This window comes from Micropterus salmoides, unplaced genomic scaffold (genome assembly GCF_014851395.1).
Source record: "Micropterus salmoides isolate LMB-PRFRI ecotype aquatic unplaced genomic scaffold, ASM1485139v1 Ms_hic_scaffold_13, whole genome shotgun sequence".
In the NCBI taxonomy this organism is placed as follows: Eukaryota; Metazoa; Chordata; class Actinopteri; order Centrarchiformes; family Centrarchidae; genus Micropterus; species Micropterus salmoides.
The window spans coordinates 25,000,936-25,021,731 of record NW_024040374.1 but is presented as its reverse complement, the minus strand read 5'-3'; the positions used below and the strand labels follow the sequence as shown (position 1 = coordinate 25,021,731).

At 43.2% G+C, this 20,796-nt stretch overlaps 1 protein-coding gene across 2 annotated transcripts; it reads left to right on the top strand.

Moving 5' to 3' along the window:
- The first annotated feature begins 939 nt into the window (after window positions 1–939).
- On the top strand, window positions 940–20,699 carry LOC119901054 (protein-glutamine gamma-glutamyltransferase K-like). 2 transcript variants are annotated; one of them, XM_038716482.1, is made up of 14 exons: window positions 940–1,089; window positions 12,096–12,385; window positions 12,491–12,682; window positions 15,547–15,798; window positions 16,539–16,657; window positions 16,746–16,853; window positions 17,857–18,034; window positions 18,137–18,275; window positions 18,369–18,561; window positions 18,802–18,955; window positions 19,085–19,369; window positions 19,758–19,918; window positions 20,019–20,155; window positions 20,260–20,699. In XM_038716482.1, the coding sequence occupies exons 2-14, from the start codon at window positions 12,097–12,099 to the stop codon at window positions 20,417–20,419; spliced, it is 2,367 nt and encodes a 788-aa protein (XP_038572410.1). In that variant the 5' UTR covers window positions 940–1,089; window position 12,096; the 3' UTR covers window positions 20,420–20,699. The 2 variants fall into 2 exon arrangements, with proteins under 2 accessions (XP_038572410.1, XP_038572411.1); XM_038716483.1 differs by having other exon boundaries at window positions 1,045–1,139.
- Window positions 20,700–20,796: the final 97 nt, after the last annotated feature.

Here is a 20,796-nt window from a genome sequence, read left to right as displayed (position 1 = left end):
CAAATGTACAAATGTACGTGCGCATGTACTCGTGTGAGGGGGCCCACAAAGATATTAAAATGAATAGTGGTGGATGGCAGGAGGAGCCCATAGACAATGCTTATGTACAGGGTGCAGTTTTGTGCTACTCCCATGCCTGCACACGTCCCTGCCTAAACACGCCCCGTCTGGATATGCCCGGCCTGAGTTTCTGTAGAAAAACCTATGGACCAACCCATCACAGGGTTAAGAAAACCAACTCAACCAGTCAGTGTAGATAACTGATTAGATAACTCAGTATCAGCCATTCATCTCTTGTCATGTTACATTTTGCTGAAAGTAGATCTTCTCCCTTACAGATAATCCAACCTTTCTATGAACAAGTGTGGATACATCATACTGTCTGGGCTTACGGCAGTGGAGTCTTCCTTTTTGTTATTAGTAATATCTTTGCTATTCCTTCTATGGCAAGTCAAAATGTTAAAAGGCCTTATTGATTTACATTCTTTCAGATATTTATTAGCAATACTTTTTCTTCATGCACTTTAAATTAACTGTGACTGTTTTGTAATAACCTTTACTCTGTCTCTCTCTCTATCAAAAAATGTAATCTACAGATCTACTGACCCTGATACTTGTGAGAGCTGGTCTTTCTTTATGCACTCTGATATTAATGACAGTTTAATTTTTGAGTGAATGAATTAAGGTCAAGGATGGGACACAAGCCTAAACAGTTGGATTTCAGTACTGCTACTGCTCACAATAAAAAAACAATAAATAGTTTACAAGCCCTCATAAATTTTCTCTCACTTACCCTCACAGGTTAATGTTTTATAATTAAAAAGAAATATAATTTGGAATAAATAGTTACAATGATGAAAGAATCATCTGAGAAATCGTTTGCTTAACATGGACTGAGTGTGAATTTAAGTGCCTGACTCCCTGCCTACATTTTTTCCCCCCAGTTTTAAGGTGTGTTGTTACATGTCATCGTCAACCATCTCAAGTATGTAAAGGAAGTCTTAGCTTGTAGCTTGTCTATGAAACACAAAGGTACAGTCACCAGAAGATTTCTTCCTCCAGTCTGCATTACTTCTGCCATTGAACTGAGTGAGTTTGAATCAGCTGTTCAACATGTAGTTTGTCTATTTACCACCTAGGTTAGTTAGACCTTTTATTTATCACTTTATGTTGTTAACAATACCTAGTTAACTAATAATAATAACGCTAATTTCTACTGATACTACTATTACAAATTTATTTAGATTTAAACTTTTTTCCTGAACAGAGATGTCCTGTCCAAGTAATTCATTTTAATTTACAAGAAAAATAGACAAAGTATTGCTGTATTTCTGAAAGTCATGCTGGGATTATGCAAATATTAGTCTAAGAGTTGACTGAGAGCTATTTCTTGCATGATTTTGATTTGTTTCCTGAATGGGTACAGTCTTCACTCACAACTGCATGGACAGTAATAAAAATGTACATGCATGGTACATAGTTTGCATCCTATTTTTTGACTAAGAGATTCAAGGGGATCCTTTCCTCCTCCAAAAAGAAAAAGTGCATCTCTGTGGTTAATGTGCTTTACTTGGCTCAAACACACAAGTCACAAGTGTTTGTGTGTTATTTTTACATTTTATATTGTCAATTTATATATTTTGTTACATTGCGTCTGCACAATACAAACCCAGAATAATGCACATGTAAATATCTGCGACATTGTTATTTCTCTGCAAATAGTTGTATTATAACTTGCATTGTCTCTTTCATATTTATATATTTCTACATTTATTTATGTCAACTGCATGTTTGTCTACATGTAGCACCTTATCACCAAAGCAAATTTCTCGTATGTGTAAAACACTACTTGGCAGTAAATCTCCTTCTGATTTTGATTCTGATTAAATTGAACCCTGTGAATGCTTTAATTCTGACGTGGACTAAACATCAGTGAGGGTCCCTTAGTTTCCCTCTTTGTGGTTCAACATGAGAGGCCCCAAGGCAGTGGGTCATGAGAGTAACTGAGGAATGTTTACAGGATCACCACCCTCCTAGAGGAAAATATACAACTTTGAGGAACAGTGCATAAGTATTTACATCTGCTGCTGATGACATGGGAGTGGGCTTAAACCCACTTCATGTGACATTTAACCATATTTTCTAGAAATGTGTATGTATAATTCAGTTTATATATGGGCTCATACAGCATACTGGACTCCCAGACGTGTGCTACAGTCCAGTGGGAGCCAGATAAAGTCTGCTCTGAATAATTAGGATGTAACACAGCAGATGATGAAGCAATGACAATCTCAGATCATATAATCCACAATGTCACATAGTCTCGCTCTCGCTGCAGTGCTTCCTCATCTCACTGTTAATTCACAGCGCAGGGCACATTTTATTTAGCAGATGATTGGATGCAGCAGCAAAGTGTTTTCTTGATCTGTGTTGGCGGGTTCCTTTTCTGGGTCTGAGATACCCTGCAAGCAGACTGTAATCTTAACCATGTGGAGAACAAGTCCATGCAGTCTTTCTCCTCTTTAGCTGAAGTGAATTTCATACTCGCTTTTCAACAGTTTGTGAGGGCCACTCTGCTGCAAGCATTCACAACCTAGTGAGGCTTCGCAGTTGTAAATATTGTGGTGACTTGATCTCGTGCCATCATTAGTCCAATACTTGTAGTTCATGACCAAACACCTGTAAAACTAACCACATTCCTATAATCCACAGCTGTAGGGTACAGTTCAGTAATTAATCTATCCTTAAATCGTCAGAAAACAGTGAAAAATGAAATTTACTATAGCCCAAGGTGATATCATCTCTTTCTCTAAAACCCAAATATATTCAGGTTTATTATCACATAAGACTAATCAATTATCAAAAATAGTTAATAATAAAGTTCTCTTTACTAATGAATTAATCAACTATGTCTTGCAGCTCTAGTGCTAATTAGCAAATATTAGCACGTCACAATTTATGACCAATACCTGTGAAACTAATGGCGTTTCCGTCTGCCTCAGCTCTACTTTGTGGCTTGTGCTCAACAAACGGTAGCATGCTAATACCTTAAGTAAGATGATGAACTTATTAAATATTATACCTGCTAACCATCAGCTGATGCTAATAGGTTACGTTATTAAAATATATGTACATTCATTTCAATTTTTGCTTTTGGCAGTATCGACAAGACGTTATAAAGGGCATACTGTTAGCTTTTCTAGCACAAATTTGTGTTTCCCAACCAGTGTATTTATGGGTGTTTCTGCTGTTGCCTGGTACCTGGAAAGACTTCATAGTAGATGAATATTTGTAATGCATAAATGATTAAAATAGCAAAACGTCTTAAATGGCTGGAATAGTTACAAGTGATTTGTAAATGGTGAAATAGCTAATGGTTACAGTTTTTCTCTCTCGCTTTGGTACATTTTTCAAATCATCCCTAACATTTGCAAAACAGTAAGTGCATTTCTTGAAGCATATCGAACAAACAGCACAACACAGTGGTTTACCTGCAAAAGCCAGTAATTTGCTCAAAATCCTTAAACTATTTCTCAAAAGTAAATATTTATATCAGTGAACATGTCATCAGAATGACAGGTCCTTGTGTCATTGTCTATAAACAGCATAGTCAAAATGTTTAGTCAATTATGTTATCAATATAACAGTGTACTCTGTAATGGCGTTTTTCCATTACCAGTACCAGCTCAACTCGCCTCGACTCGACTGTACTCGACTCTGTTTGGCCATGCTCCGTTTTCCATTGCAGATAGTACCCAGAGATATGCCGCATACCAGACTGTTCTGAACTGGGAAATTTCCAAGTTGAAATATCCGACTTCCAACCTAAAAGCATTCCAGGTGCATGGTGGTGCATGACGTCGAAAGTGTACACACACTTGCACCCTCAGCAGTGCTTTAGGTGTTACTTTAAAAGGATGGCAGTTTTAATGCAAACAACTGACATAAATAACCTATACGTTATTAGTTAACTGTGTACTGTGATAGCTACATCAGTTGGTAATCCTGAAGTTAATGTCGTAGGTTACACTTCCTAATGTTTTGGCATTTTTAACAATAACTTTTATGCAGAGAAGATGACTTTATGAGATTCTTTACTGTAGCCAGCTACCTAATAACATATTTCTACATCAATGTACATGCAGAACAAGTTTTACTATATGATCGTATGTATTGTTGTACAGTGTGTGCTTCCATGGACGCTGACCAGTGTTGTAATATTACTTTTCCCAGTAACTAAGTAGTGTAACTAATTACTTTTCTAAATCAGTAATATTATTAGTAGTTACTAAGGCAAGTAACGCTGCGTTACTTGTTACTGAACGCACCATCCTTGACGTAAATCCAGACTGTGCGACAGCTCAGCGGGACCGGACTTTGTTGTTCATGTCCGATGAAAAACTGAAGGAAGAAAGTAGAACGAGGGAGAGAGGCGTTTTTTCCACAGCTGTAAGTAGCTACTGCCATTATTGTGTCAAAGTCTAAGATGCAAAGAACATTGTCGTATGTTGTAAACTCTGTGTGACCAGCAAAAAGCTTTCAAACCGCGAACATTTCTACATCTGATTTATTGAAGCATTTGTTGAAGCAGCACAGCACCGTGTTCCCCTTCGAGGAAACTCGAACTGCGTCGGTGACGACACTATGGGAACGCCGCTGGGCTGAACTATGAATGAAACTACTCCAATCCTATTGGTGTTACTAGAACGGTAGTGTGTGACGGCGTAACCGGAGGTATATAAGCACGCCGGCACATAGGACACATTAGCTTCTTTCTATTCAGCAGGCACTCTGGCTATGTTTGGAAGCTCCATTTTCCTACCTGACATCGAGACGAAGCAGCAGATCATGTCAAAGCGATTCCGACAGTGTGTCTTCCCTTGTGAGCGTTTCATCACAGAAGGTGATACCCATGGGATGTGCGTCTCATGCCTGGGGATGTCACATGCTCAGGCGGCTCTCGAGGGGGCTGCCTGCGACCATTGCGAGGCCCTGCCCCTGAGGGTGCTGAGGTCTCGAGCGGCTCTCTTCCTAGAGGATGGTCGGATGCGCTCCCCTCGTGGCATAGCCCCCGCGGTTGCTGAGGCGTCGCGGCGGCTCCGATCCCGGGGATCACAACGCGAGATCGCCGAGGGTGCCGGAACGGCTGAGGCCTTTTTCTGGTCCTCGTCCGTGGAATCCTCCAGCCCTCGTCCCCGATCGGGAGCCCGTTTCTCGGTTTCTCCCACTCGAGGGGCGAGTCCGGAAAGGCTGACACGATCTGGCTCTGAGGAGCTAGATGTGCTTAGCATAGAGGAAACGGAACGTCCCTCGCCAGGATACGAGGAGTTGTTGGAAGTGGTGACGCGGGCTGTGGCCAAGCTGCACATTGATTGGCCACAGGCGGTGCAGCAGCCATCGGCAGGCAGCAAACTAGATGAGCGGATTCTGCAACACCGAGCGCCACCCCCGCGTCGGCCCCTACCATTGTTTCTTCTTTCTTTCTTATCATGGAATAAACCCTTCTCTGCGCGGCTGTCTGCGTTCCCCCGGCTGGACTACGGCAACGTGACGGGAATCAGACAGCACGGCTACGGAGCGATGCCACGAGTGGAGGAGGCACTGGCTAGCTACCTCTCTCCCAACCTCGCCTCATCCCTCCGGACGCCGGCGCTCCCCACCAAGCCGTGTCGGATGACGTCCTAATTGGAGGGCAAGGCCTACATGGCAGCAGGTCGAGCTGGTGCCAGCCTACATACGATGGCTGTCTTGCAGGCATACCAGGCCGATCTCCTTCGGGACTGTGACGTAGGGGGAGGTCCCTCTGAGGAGGACCTGACGGAGCTCCGTAGAGCGACGGACTTGGCTCTCCGTGTGACCAAGGAAACGGCCCGTTCCATCGGCCGATCCATGGCGGCTTTGGTGGCTACGGAGCGCCATCTGTGGCTCAACCGCTGGCATCCAGGGGAAGGAGAGGGCTTTTCTCCTGGATGCGCCTCTCTCGCCTTCTGGCCTGTTTGGCGAAGCAGCGGATCACTGATACAGAGCCACCGTGGCGCACAACTCTAGTGATATGCCATACTCCAGTTAGCTTCAAGATGGATTCTGGTGCTGACACAACGATAATAAATGAGGCTACATATAGCCGCCTCCGTGTCAAACCAAAACTTAGGTCAGTTACTTCTAAACTGGAAAGTCCAGGAGGAAAAGTGGTCCATTTGGGGCAATTCCTAGCTAAAACACAAGAGTCAAAAGGGAGAAAAATAACAGACTGTTACTTTAGGGTAATAGTAGCCAAGTCTACAGGTGATAACCTGCTGAGCAGATCTTTCAGTGTTCGCCTGGGTCTGATACAACACATAGGTGAAGTCAGTGTGTTTGGGGAGTTAGGACTGCTTAAAGGAGACCCCATCAAAATAGTCCTAAAAGAAAACGCTAAACCATACAGTGTTGCAGCCCCTCACCGCATACCCATTCCGCTGCTGCCAAAAGTAGAAGAGGAGCTGAACAGAATTGAAAAAAATGGCATAATAGAGCGCGTGACGGAGCCCACGGAATAGGTAGCGCCAATGGTGCCTGTGATTAAGCCGAGTGGAAAAGTAAGAATCTGCGTAGTTCTTACTAAACTGAATGAGAACGTGAAAAGAGAAAAGTTTATCTTGCCAACCACAGACGGCATCTTGCACAAACTAGCCTGAAGTAAGGTGTACACAACTCTGGATGCTGCCAGTGGATTTTGGCAGATGGCCCTAGATGAAGAAAGTCAAAGTTCAAAGTTAACTACCTTCATAACACCAAATGTTGGTACTGTTACCGGAATAACATCGGCATCAGAGATATTCCAAAGGAGGATGCAACAACTGCTGCAGGATCACGAGGGCACGGTAGTTTACATGGACGACATACTTGTGTTTGGACCCACTCTGGAAGATCACGACTGCCGCCTGAAAAGAGTGATGGAGACAATCCACGCATCAAGTGTAAGTTCAGGCAGGCATCCCTTCACTTTCTGGGCCAAGTTATCAGTCAGGAGGGAGTGACCCCAAGCCCAGAAAGAGTGTCTGCCATCACCACTCACAAATGTGAGTGAGTTAAAAAGGGTACTTGGCATGGTGAATTATGTTATGGCAGATACATACCCAACTTGTCACAAATCCTTCATCCCCTTAACAAGCTGTTGAAGAATGCAGTGGCTTGGGTGTGGGACTTGCAGCAAGAAGAAGCCACTGACATCCTCTGCACCTGTCCTTCAGTACTTTGATCCAAAACTGTCTACTGTAGTAGGTGCTGACGCATCCAGTTATGGATTAGGAGGAGTACTGCTGCAAAATCATGGAGGCACACTCAAACCAGTAGCCTACTGCTCACGTACCCTAATTGAGGCGGAAAAGAAGTATGCACAGATAGAAAAGGAGTGCCTTGCTAGTGTATGGTATCTGTGTGGTCTGGAAAGCTACAAATTACTTACCAACCATAAACCACTGGTGACACTCATCAACCACAGAGACCTAGACAAAACTCCACTGAGGTGTCAGCGACTTCTGATCCGCCTAATGAAGTTCAACCCTGTCGCTGAGTACATCCCAGGTAAGAACCTGATAATACCTGACGTTCTGTCGAGGCACCCGGAGTCAAAAGTGGACCAGGCATACGTGGACGCCATCGAAGAGCAGGAAAGGCCTAAAACAGTGCTGGAGCGCATAAAGGCAGAGACAGAGCAGGATGAAACCCTGCAGAAGGTCAGACTATACATTAAGTCTGGCTGGCCGCAATATAAAAAGGATGTCGTCAGACCAGCTTTAGACTATTTTATGGAGAGAAGTAGTCTAAGTGAGCATAATGGACTGGTGAAGAAGGGAAACCAAACAGTGATTCCACAAACAATGAGAACTGAGATACTGGAGAGAATCCACCACGGGCATCAAGGCTTAAACAAATCCAGGGAGAGATACAAAGATGCCGTCTGGTGGCCAAATATTAGCCATGCGGTAATGGAGAAAGTCTCCTCATGCCCACACTGTAATGAGCACAAACCGAGCCAAAGCCGGGAACCACTTATGCTTTTGACGGAGCTCCCTTGGCAGAAACTAGCTGCAGATCTCTGTGAGTTCAAAGGAAAGCACTTCCTGGTTGTTATTGACTATTATTCAAGATGGCTTGAAGTATTGAGTCTCACCCAGACCACAAGTGAAGTGGTTATAAGTAAGCTGATGAGCATATTCACACGGTTCGGGATACCTGAAGAGCTGATTACAGATAACGGCCCGCAGTTTACCTCACAGCTGTTCCAGGTCTTTACATCCAAGTATGACATCCAGCATACTAAATCGAGCCCATACTATCCCCAAGCTAATGGGATGGCAGAGCGAGTTGTCAGGACCGCTAAAAGCATCCTGAGGCAACAAGACCCCCAGCTAGCTCTCCTGGTCTACAGGGACACAGCCACGGAGCCGACAAAAGAAAGTCCAGCCAGACTCCTTATGGGAAGGAGACTGCGAACCACAGTCCCCAAGCTCCACCATCAGTTGACACCGGCATGGCCCAATCTGTCTACAGTCAGGCAGACAGATGCCAATGCTAAGCAGGACTACGAATACACCTACAACAGGAGATACACAACAAAGCCGCTTCCTGCTTTAGGTGTCAACGACAGAGTGCGACTGAAAACAGACTCAGAGAAGACATGGGGAGGAACCAGGGTGATACAGGCTTTGTGTTCTACTCCACGTTCGTTTGTGGTGAAAACGCCACAAGGAGACACCACCAGATGAAACCGGAGGCATCTGCAGATCGTCAACCAAGAAAGGAATGACACTCCGACACAGTCACCAGAAGCCTCCACCCCACCGGGTAACGTGGCAACTGCCACTCGTCCAACCCAAACGGATTCTGAGACTGGTAGCATAACATCATCACCCAGAGTTGTGAGAACGTACTGTGAAACCTGCTGTCAAGCTGACATACTAGCCAGAAGAAAAGTGTTGACTGGTAATGTTCCTAATGAGTACAGACCAGTTTGGTTACAGGGCAATGAGTAAGGTCTGAGCAGACTGTTTGTTTATATTTGCTTGTTCACTTGTATTACAGTTAATGTCCACTTAAACAGTAAGTTTGAAAAGAATGATGTTGATAAATAGAATAAGTGAAATTGTGCTTGTTTGATACATGGGTTTCTAAAAGGGAAGGATATGGAAAATATTGTGTTTTCAAAAGAGAAAAAAAAATGAACGGAAAAGTAATAAAGTTTCTTAGAAACAGTTGTTTTGTTTAATACTGTGTGAAACACCAGACTAAAAGGGGGAGATGTCACGTAAACCTGTTACTATCTGTGATTGAGCATACGTCGGTATCTACGTATACGTACGGAGATACCGGAAGAGGTGGACAGATTCAGTGTGTATTAGGTTACGATGTGTTGGAATAAAGTCAAGCTAAGACAATATACCGCGTCCTCATCTGTATTAAGGATACACAAAGATAGCAATATTCCACAACAAGGATTTAACAATTAACAACAAATGTGTGCAATATGCCAGGTTTGTGCATGAAATGAAATGAAATAGTATTTAAATGTGCAGTGACATATGTATTATTTGCAAGAGGGGAGTGTCAGTGGGGGTCCCGGGCCTTGTTAATGAGGCTAGCTGCAGATGGGTAGAAGCTCTTTCTGAAGTCCACGACCATCTCCACTGACTTCAGAGAATTGAGCTCCAGACTGTTCTGGCTGCACCAGGTCACCAGAAGGTCAATCTCCCACCTGTAGGCAGACTCATCCCCACCAGAGATGAGCCCAGTGAGGGTGGTGTCTTCCGCAAACTTCAGGAGCTTGACAGACTGGTGACTGGAGGTGCAGCTGTTGGTATAAAGGGAGAAGAGAAGGGGGGAAAGAACGCAGCCTTGAGGGGATCCGGTGCTGATGGTCCTGGAGTCAGAGACATGTTTTCCCAGCTTAACATGCTGCTTCCTGTCCATCAGGAAGTCAGTAATCCACCTGCAGGTGGAGTCAGGCACGTTCAGCTGAGAGAGCAGAAAGTAGAGCTGAAATCCACAAACAGGATCCTGGCATAGGTTCCTGAGGAGTTCAGGTGCTGGAGAGTGTAGTGAAGGGCCATGTTTACTGCCCTTCATCTACAGACCTGTTGGTTCTGTAGGCAAACTGCGGGGTCCAGGAGTGGGTCTGTGATTGATTTAAGGTGGGACCACACAAGGTGTTCAAGGGCGACGGGTCTGAAGTCGTTTAGACCAGTGGTCCTTGTTTTTTTGGGGACAGGGATGATGGTGGAGGCTTTGAAGCAGGCTGGCACATGGCATGTCTCCAGTGAGGTGTTAAAAATGTCTGAACACCGGAGACAGCTGATCAGCACAGTGCTTCAGGGTGGATGGGGAGTCCGGCCCAGCTGCTTTGCGGGGTTTCTGCCTCCTGAAAAGACCGTTGACTTCCCCCTCTGAGATGGAGAGAGGAGGGCAGGGGGTGGAGCTGGCCAGCTCTGAGGAGTGGGGGGAGGAAGTGGTGGACTGGGGTTGAAACTGAGCGGAAGAGTCACGGGGGATGGTGTCCAATTGACTCTCAAAGCGGCAGTAGAACTGGTTCAGCTCATTTGCCAGGCGAGAGTCGTTGATGCAGTGGGGGCTTTGGGTTTGTAGTTAGTGATCTGTCTGAACCCCCTCCAGACAGAAAAGGCGTCGTTTGCAGAGAACTGGTTCTTTAGCCTCTCTGAGTACAGTAGTTATCTTCTCGCACCTCCTTGCTAAACCTGTACTTTAATGCCCTGCACCCAGCTCGGTCCCAACTCCTAAATGCCTCCTCCTTTTCCAACCTTAGCTGTCTGAGTTTAGCTGTGAACCAGGGTTTGTCATTGTTATAACTCACCCTGGTGCGTGTTGGTATACAGCTGTCCTCACAGAAGCTGACATAGCCTCTGTAAACTCGTCCAGATTGTTGGTAGCAGTCCTGAGAACATCCCAGTCAGTGCAGTCCAAACACACCAAACAAGATCCTCTACAGCTTCACTAGTCCACTTCTTTGATGTCCTCACTACAGGTTTACAAAGCTTTAATTTTTGCCAGGAATCGGGTAGATCATGACGTGATCAGAGTGTCCCAGTGGAGTGCGTGTGACGGCTAACTGTGGTGTAGCAGTGATCTAAAGTGTTCCCCTCTCTGGTTGGAACAAGTAGTAACTAGTAACGTAGAGGCTATTTATGTCAGTTGTTGCAGTTAAACTGCCATCCTTTGAAGTAACACCTCAAACACTGCTGAGGGTGCAACTGTGTGTACACTGTGTCACAGTCAGCCATGGTTTTCGTTCACTTTCCGCGTCATGCACCACCATGCACCCAGAACGCTTTGAGGTCCGAAGTCAGAAGTTTCAACTGGGAAAATCACAGTTCTGACCGGTCTCGAACGCGGCATCAGCTCGCTTGTAACCTCGACAGAGGTGATATGAAAAAAAGTACCTGGAAGCAGGTACAGGTACAACCTTTCCGCACACGTACAGTCGAGTTGAGCTGGTACTGGGCAGTGGAAAAGTGTTTTCTGATCAATTTAAACAGTACAAAGTTATTGCAAGAAATTGGACAGGATTCACACTTACATTTTTACTGTTTGTACTATAATTTGTTGACAGACAATGTCATTGTGATGCAGAAAAGAAAAAGAAAGGACTGTTTTAAAGCACCGCATAGCACAATGGAAGAAATTACAAAATTTGAAATGTAAGCATGCGAAACACTCCTTAGGCTGATGTTCCTACAATGGATGTGAACTTGTGCCTAGATGTTTTGGGGGGAAAGATTATTCAACAGACAACCAGTATACAGTAATTCATTGTGATCAGCTTGACATAACCAATTGATAATGCAGGAAACAGCAGACAATTGTACATAATAATTTCCTTCAGTGTGTCAAAGCATTTGCAATTTGTTCAAAACAATGAGAAATTGCTTTTATGATGTGCACACGTGACGAGATGATGTGGACAGCAGTGTGAAGACTGAGGGTGTTAACTCCTATTAAGGAAGACTTTAAAGCTGCATGTATAACAATGATGTTGTCTTTTAGGAAACTGATACATGAAAAATCTCTAGACGTCCTCATTGTTTTTGCCTTCGTCTCAGGATGTCTACAGAGACGCGGTCACACAGAGACACATCTGCAGTGGGTCGGTTTCCATCTGTCACTCTCAAATCTGAGGAAGACACAGAGGAAGAAAAGAAAGATCTAGAAGACAACAATGCTGAGAAAGAAAATGCATGTAGGCAGTGGCTGCGCAAGGTCTGCCCATGCTGCTGTAACAAGCCAAAGGACGATGACATCACAGACACTGTGGTCACAGTGATTGATGATCTAGAAAAGGAAGAAGGGAGAAATGGCAAGAAGCCTGTGATCGGTGACAGCCAGCTTGAGGGTAACTGTAATCTTGCAGAGCTCACAGTTGTGTTATTTATCAAATAATCTAAATGCCAGCCACATGATAGACTTCGCTCTCTTAAATTTGTTTTTGTTTTTGCAGACCTCCTCCTGAAAGTGCGATCAATAGACCTGATGAAAAGCAAATCAGGGCAGAACTGCACAGAGCACTACACAAATCTCTACCAAAGTGATAACTTCATTATCCGCAGAGGACAGAATTTCCAGATGTGGATCACCCTGTCTCGACCTTATAACCCCAGCAGTGACAAACTCCACCTTGAACTTAAAACAGGTGAGTCGGAGTGCTTGACAGAAACTGTGTAGTGCTTGCTAATTGGGAATTTGAACACTGCAATTCACTTCCACAACCCATATATTTAAGAGCGTTATTATGTTTAATGTTTCTAAATACACACCAGAATAAGAGACTTTCACAAGAGCAATATAGATGATTCCATCGGCAACAGCCATGCTTATGAATACCTAATCAATGATTTTCCCACGACTGTGGGAGTGTGAAACTGGATGGACGCGATCCTGCCTGACCAAAGCAATGCTTTTCTGACCCTCTTCGAAACCCTGCTCAGAGCTGCACCTGATAATTAAGACAGGAAGGTGATAGGTTGAGGGTTTTGGGAGGAAACAAGATGTACAAGCAAGAAGTTTTGCTTCTATGTTCATGTCTTTAGATAGATAGATAGATAGATAGATAGATAGAGTGATTGATTTTTGGTTACTACTACCAAACTGGTTGCTATGCTCCAAGGAGAGCGTTTTACAGATCAAGTCCTCAGTCCTGCTCCAACTAAAAATCTTGTCCACTGACAATTGCTGCCACTACCAACCGCCTGAGCCACAGCCCGCCACCTGTTTACCCACTATTCATGTCTGTCTTTTCTCCCTCGCTCATTGTGTTGAGTGCTGTAAGGCAGAGAGGACCGACCATTATACTGTAGATCCTACAATTATAGCTGTGTGTGTCAAGTGAAGCCTGAAGAGAATAATTACAATGTCTCTTTTACAGAAAGGCTGAGCATCCATATTAGGAAAACGTTCTCCTATGTTCATTGTTAAATACTGAGTAGATATGGTTTAATGAATGGTTGCTATTTTGCAAATAAGGTGACGAAAATCCCCCATCCCCAATTCTATTATATATTGTTTCCTTGAGATAAAAAATAAATCTAAGTTCTAACCTTTTGAGTCCACCATAAACAACACTGATCATGAATAATCATCCTTTTGTTGTTTTTTTTAAAAGCCATCAGTCATGCCAGCAATAAGCAGGAGGACAATAGCAGCCACTGATAATGCCAGTTTTTGGTCTTGTGAAAATCTGTCCTCCACTCTTCAAATGGTGGGTTTTTTATTCAAAACAAACCGTTTAACAGCAAAGTGTGATTTTTCTGCTCATATCTCAGATCAATCTGCTAATCACAGCCCGATCTTAACAACACAGAGTAAAACAAGAGAGTGTTGTTTAATTCAAGTAAAAGTCAATGACAGTAACTGCCCTGACTTTGTGGTTTGTGGTTTCAAAGTCTGAAGCGCTGCTAAGGGCTCACAGAGGCTGCAATTTTCCCAACACCTTCCAGAATTAAAGTGTGCGGCAAATTCAGCTGCACACAGACTGTTCTTAACAACAGAGCCTCTTTCCTATTGCAGGGCTGAGCATGTTACGTGCCTCCTGAGGGGGTGGTAGATGAAAGGCCCTGTAGTCAGTGGAAACTTTTTTTTTATCTGACCTCACCTGAGAGCATGAATGTAAATTTCATCATAATATTAGATTATGAGATACGTCTATGCAAATTAAATAGATTCTTTTGGCTTTAGGGTTGTGCATGAGGACTATTTTGACATTTTAGGAAATTCACTTTCTTGCCATGAGGAACTAAAGTGTAACAATGTCACATTGTGATTTCATGGAGGGTTATGTGTCTGACCATTTCTTGACTAGGAGCAGTAACTTGGCTAAAGCTGTATGTTTACTGGACAGATATGAGAGCGGTAATGAACTTGCCATGAAACTCTATATAAATATCATATTATTGCTTTAAGCAGACTGGAAACAGCCCCGTGTCGTCAAAATAACAAAGTAAGCTACCATTAATGTACGCTTAAATGTATTTGACTGACTGACTTAGCACCTTGACGGTAGACATTGCGTTGCAGCAAAAGTTGAGCCTGGGTCAACGTTTTTGGCAGATGTTGTAGATTTTGCATTGGCTCCTTCGCTGCATCATTTCACTTATTTCTTTAGAGGCATGTTTAGATTGATATTGTCATAAACCAGCAGTCTGTCTGTCCAAATCCACATCTCATGGTGAAATGGCAGCATAGTGACTCTGTCAGTGGTCACACCTACAGAGGGTAGAGGATAAAAATTAGGGAGGGCTGTAATTTTCCACATTCCACATTCACTTTAGGGTGAAAGCTCTTCAGTATTTTCCAGCAGCTGTATGTAATGCTGGTTATCATGAGTTTCTTTATCCTAGAAAACACAGGAATTTGTTAGTTCCCACATATCTCTCTTCATATGCAGAAGCTTTCAACATCAGTATCAATGTGCAGTAACTTTTGATGAACAGCAAGCTGCTGCCTAAGCAAATATTTATTTTATAGTACAGCTGCACTGAGATCTAATGCTGTCATGGCATGCTTTATGTGCATGCATGTGTGTGTGTGTGTGTGTGTGTGTGTGTGTGTGTGTGTGTGTGACATTGTGACGACACTACATGGATTATTTTCATTTGGTTTCTGTTTATTCATAATCCCCAACGTAGGAATGCAGGTGTGCCTTCAATTGAGGGAATGAGTTGTGGTGAAAAAACACAGTAACTGAACGGTGCCGTGCACTGCTCCTGTTTGGGCACGACATGATTAACAGTCAGCAATAGTTTTCACATGCTGTATTACTTCATGTGTGTGTGTGTGTAATAAGCATTTGGTTTCTGTTTATTCATAATCCCCAACGTAGGAATGCAGGTGTGCCTTCAATTGAGGGAATGAGTTGTGGTGAAAAAACACAGTAACTGAACGGTGCCGTGCACTGCTCCTGTTTGGGCACGACATGATTAACAGTCAGCAATAGTTTTCACATGCTGTATTACTTCATGTGTGTGTGTGTGTAATAAGCCTCTCCTCTCACCTTCCCAGGGCCACTGCCAACAGTGTCAAAAGGAACACATGTCATCATCCCTTTAGTCGAGGAGCTGGAGGACCATCGTTGGGAGGCTACTGTTGTGAAACAGGATGATAAAAGGATACATCTGTCTGTGAATTCTCCACCCACGGCGGTCATCGGCCGATATCAACTCACAGTTGAAACAAACTGCGCAAATGGTCGGGCCGTTTCCACACATGACCCTGCTAATGATATCTACATGTTGTTCAACCCCTGGTGTGAAGGTAAACATGGGATACAAAAAGTCATGTTGCACATTGCAAACCAATCTACTACTAGAGGTGGTCAAAATAACAGAAACACCTTACAATACAGTAACATAGCCTTGCAGTAAAAAAAAAAAAAAAAAAGCGGTGTAAGCAGATCTTATAGGGCCACAGCTAGCAGCCAGTTAGCATTAACACTGGAAGAAGGGGGAAACAGCAAGCCTGGATCTGTCCAACGGTAACAATGCAGCCTAACCAGCACCTCTAAGGCTTGTAAGCTGTTCTCTTATATATTTAACAGACAGACATGAGAGTTGATGTTCTCATCTCATGCTGCATGAGAAAGCAAATAAGTTTATGTTCCAAAATGTCACAGTATTCCTTTAAGAAATTACCCCACAAAAGGAACAAAAAGTGATATTTCCATTTTTATACCATGCCCTCTGAAATATGGCATGGCATAATGGCCTCATATGAGGCAAAGAGGTTCTCCTCAAATGTTCATTAAAAGGTTTTACTACATAATTTGCTTAATTTTTTGTTTTTGTTTTTTGCTTTACCCCTAATCTTCACAGACACACTGAGATAGACTAAAATGAATATGTACCGTATTGTTACTGTCTTGTTTTTCCTATATGGGTTTTAGCACAAATCTAGGGACATACTGAAGATATGAGATTTTCAATCCAATCCAAAAAATTATAAAAGGAAGATAAATTGTTATTGCCCACTTTAAAGATGTTCTTGTTCTCTGTCAGAGGACACAGTGTTCATGGATTCTGAAGAGGAGAGGCAGGAGTACGTCCTGAACGATGTCGGTCGAATCTACTACGGTACACAGAATCAAATTGGAGTTCGAACATGGAACTACGGACAGGTGAGTGGGTTGTGTGATCTTTCCATATTTGCTGAATAGAGCAGCATAAACTGACTGGCTCTCTCCAATTTCTCTGTTTTGGTTTCAGTTTGATAATGGGATTCTGGATGCTTGCCTCTTTGTCCTGGAAAAGAGTGGAACTCCTTCGTCTGGTTGGGGAGACCCAGTTAATGTGGTACGAGTCATCTCAGCCATGGTGAGACTGTGACACTATTTTTCTACATCTGATCTACCGACCTTCATATTTCTCTTCATAATGTGCTACACTGTGACCAGAACAATAGAAACCCCTGCTCACTGTGTACCGTGTTAAACACCTTTGGGCATTATAACAGTTTCCATCACAGTGGTGGTTCAGCAGGATATCTGTAGCATCCTGCAGTCTAAGCTGATGGATTTCTCTCTGTATCCAATTTGAGCACTAGTGCTAAATAGTACATTTAAATAGAAAGGTCTTTGCAATTTTTTAATATTCCTTACTGCCTCAACAACTATTGGCTGGATTGCCATGAAATTCTATACAGACATATGTAATATACTTCATCCATCAACACTTGCCCTAATTTTTCATTTAGCACCACCATCAGGTCAATATTTTAATTTGTCCAGCACTTTGGTTTGTGGCCTGTGAAACTAACGGCATTCCCGTCAGCCTCAGCTGTACTTTGGGTTTAGTGCTTATTAGCAAATGTTGGCATGCTAACATGCTACACTATTATTGTGAACGCACTAAACGTAACATGCTTAACATCTGCATGTTAATAACATTGTCATTGTGAGCATGTTAGCAAGCTGATGTTAGCAATTAGCTCAAAGCACCGCTTAAGCCATGTGTGAAAAAATGTAGTTCTCTCATTCATCTGAATAGATCCTGTCTGGCGATGCAGCGGGGGCGCCGCAGCATGGGGCTACTGCGAAACAACAGTAAAAATAGAGAGTAAAAAATGATTAACTAAATGAAGCCTAGTTTCATCTTCTAACCTTTCAGACTAATTAAACGTTGTATTGTTCATGTTCCTGTCAAGTATCGTCTTGTTAAAGTCTGTTAATAGACGCTGTGAGCCCATTCTGCTCACATGCAAGACAACTGTGGAAATGGAGTAAACGTTGAACATTTGTTAAAGGAAACTTCTAGGAACTGAGTGTAATCCTTCAGAAGTATACATAAGAAATATATTTAAAAAAACACTTTTCACCAGATCAACTCTGTTGATGACCGTGGAGTCCTGGAGGGAAACTGGTCAGGAGACTATTCAGGTGGAACTAGTCCAACAGTTTGGAGTGGAAGTGTGGAAATCCTGAAGAACTACCATAAAAACAGTGGCACCCCCATTAAGTATGGTCAGTGCTGGGTCTTTGCTGGCGTAGTCACTACAGGTTAGCGGATAGTTTTTTTCTTCTTCTGTGTTTACGTGACGTGTGCTTGTATAGGTGTGTGACAGGTAAACGTCACGCAGCGCCTTATTATCTTCTTTTCAGTTTTACGGAGTTTAGGCATTCCCAGTCGAACTGTGACCAACTTCGATTCAGCTCATGACACAGACGTCTCCTTGACAACAGATGTATACCTGGATGAGAACCTGGAGCCAATAGAGTGCCTCAATTCTGATTCTATCTGGTAGGTCCTGTCACCATCCTTGTGATGCTGCCTCATCATGACATATGTCACTCCCTAGGTTAGTAAGACTGACCTTCAAGTCTTTTCCTGAAGGAACTTCCATGTGTGGAATGACTGCTGGATGGCTCGTCCAGACTTGCCTCCAGGCAATGGAGGCTGGCAAGCTGTCGACGCCACACCTCAGGAGACCAGCCAGGGCACCTACCGCTGTGGCCCAGCTTCTCTCGCTGCTGTCCGCAATGGTCACGTCTACCTCAAACATGACTCTGCGTTTTTGTTCGCGGAGGTTTGTGGAATATATCATTTACTTTAAAAGAGCACTGACTTGCACAGAATGATGCAGATTCCTCCCATGCATGACCTACAGGAGGGAACAACTGATCTTTTAGTTGCTGTTTTATGTTGACTCGTTATCCGTGTGCTGTGTACTAATGAGGAGCCATATGGCATATGTCAAAAGATGTGTGATGTTTCCCATCTGTTAAGGGCTTTATTTTTTTAACTCCCTCTCCCTCTACATTTCCAGGTGAACAGTGATAAAATTTACTGGCAGAGGAAGGTAGATGGGACCTTCGCTAAAATCTACAGTGAGGAAAAGACTGTGGGCCACTTCATCAGCACAAAGGCTGTTGGCTCTAATGAACGCAATGATATCACACACCTTTACAAACACCTCGAAGGTATCATCAAAGAAAATGCACACATTTTATATGTTCACTCAAGAGTATGGGATACAAAACCTCTGTCAAACCATGGTATTTATATTGTATTGTTTATTGAATTAACTCGACATTTCTGGTCATTCTCAGGCACAGAGGAAGAACGCATTGCTGTAGAAACAGCATGTAGCTATGGCTCCAAAGCAGGGGCCTATTCCTCTCCCACAGCAAAGGATATCTCTATAGAAGTGACCGTGGATAATGAAGGTCTCACAATGGGAAGAGACGCAGAGCTGACCATCGTGTTGCAAAATAGCAGCTCAGAGCAACGCACGGTCATCCTGTACAGCCAGGTGGCAGTCATGTATTACACCGGCGTCCACAAGGCCACATGCAGAAAAGACAGTACAGAAATAGACATGCTACCCAAAGAGGGTAAGTGGAACTTTTTATCCAGGGTGGGTTGCAGGAAGGAAAAAAGGTTTCAGCACCCGTTCTTTTTGTGTGTGTGTCAACAGAGGAGTTTTATTCCTTTAGCAGCATGAAAAAGAATTGCAAAAACATTGCATCTGTGATTGTATTTCTTATTTTTTTAAAAGAAGATTTTTTTTTTTTTACTTAGAGGAAAGGTTGGAGGTAACTCCTTGCTAGAAGTTAGGCAAGAATATCGATACCACTCTCATGTCTGTCTGTTTAATATAAAGCTACACACAGCAGCTGATTAGTTTAGCTACGCACAAAGACTCAATTATCAATGAGGAATGAGGAATGAGGTGGGTGTTGAAAGATGAAAATACATTTTGCCTACATCTTCTGCATATAGTAAAAAGTTTGGAGTGGACCCTGGAGTACAAAGACTACAAGGACCAACTGATAGACCATGCCACCTTAATGCTGACACTGTCAGGCAAGGTCAAGGAAACACAACAGGTCCTGGCCACTCAGTTTGCTTTCCGACTCAGGACCCCAGACCTCATCATAAAGGTAAGCCAATCAATTCATCAGGAAAGTTTTACCAGTAAGAAAATTACCATATAAATTCAGATCTGATTTTGTTCTCTTGCGTTGCTCTTCTCTCACACAGCCAATCGGGAAGGCCGTGGTAGGGGAAAAGATGGCAGTAGAGATTTCGTTTACTAACCCACTACCTCAGAAGCTGAAAGCTGTTATATTGCACGTGGAAGGACTGGGCCTCCTAACTGCTCGAGAGATTAATTATGGGTGAGGAGGAAAAACACACTTTATATTGTGCTCAGTTTTTTTAAACCACCTTGTCTGTCTTTCTCTTTTGTGACTGCTACTGTCATTTCCTGTCATACCTTCAGAGATATTGGCAGCCGTGCCTCCGTGTCTCTGACTGAGCAATTCGTCCCCACCCTGCCTGGGCCAAGGAAATTGCTGGCTTCATTGGACTGCAAGCAGCTCACTCAGGTTCACGGTGTGACCGACATCACAGTGAAGGACAAAAGCAATGCTGCTCTATAGCGATTCGAAAAACAGAGGCACTTTCTCAATGAATGTTGACAGTCATTTCTCCATAGAGGCAAAGAGCTGTGACGAGATTCTACAATAAACAGTCGTAAAAAAAGTGTTTTCCATTCCTCAGTCCTCAGTAGCTGCAGAGGTTAGACAGGGTGGCAACTTAAAGTTATGATATTTATTTTCTGTACTTTGAAATTTGTTCAAGGTTTAATTATGTACTTTTGTACCTAAATACTGCTAATAATGCTCTTGTAATATTAAAACAATAATTATTTGAAATGTATCATGGAATCTGGTGATTTATTGATTTAATAAAACAAAACCCCCGCGACCCGATCCCGGATAAGCGGATAAAGATGGATGGATGGATGGATGGATAA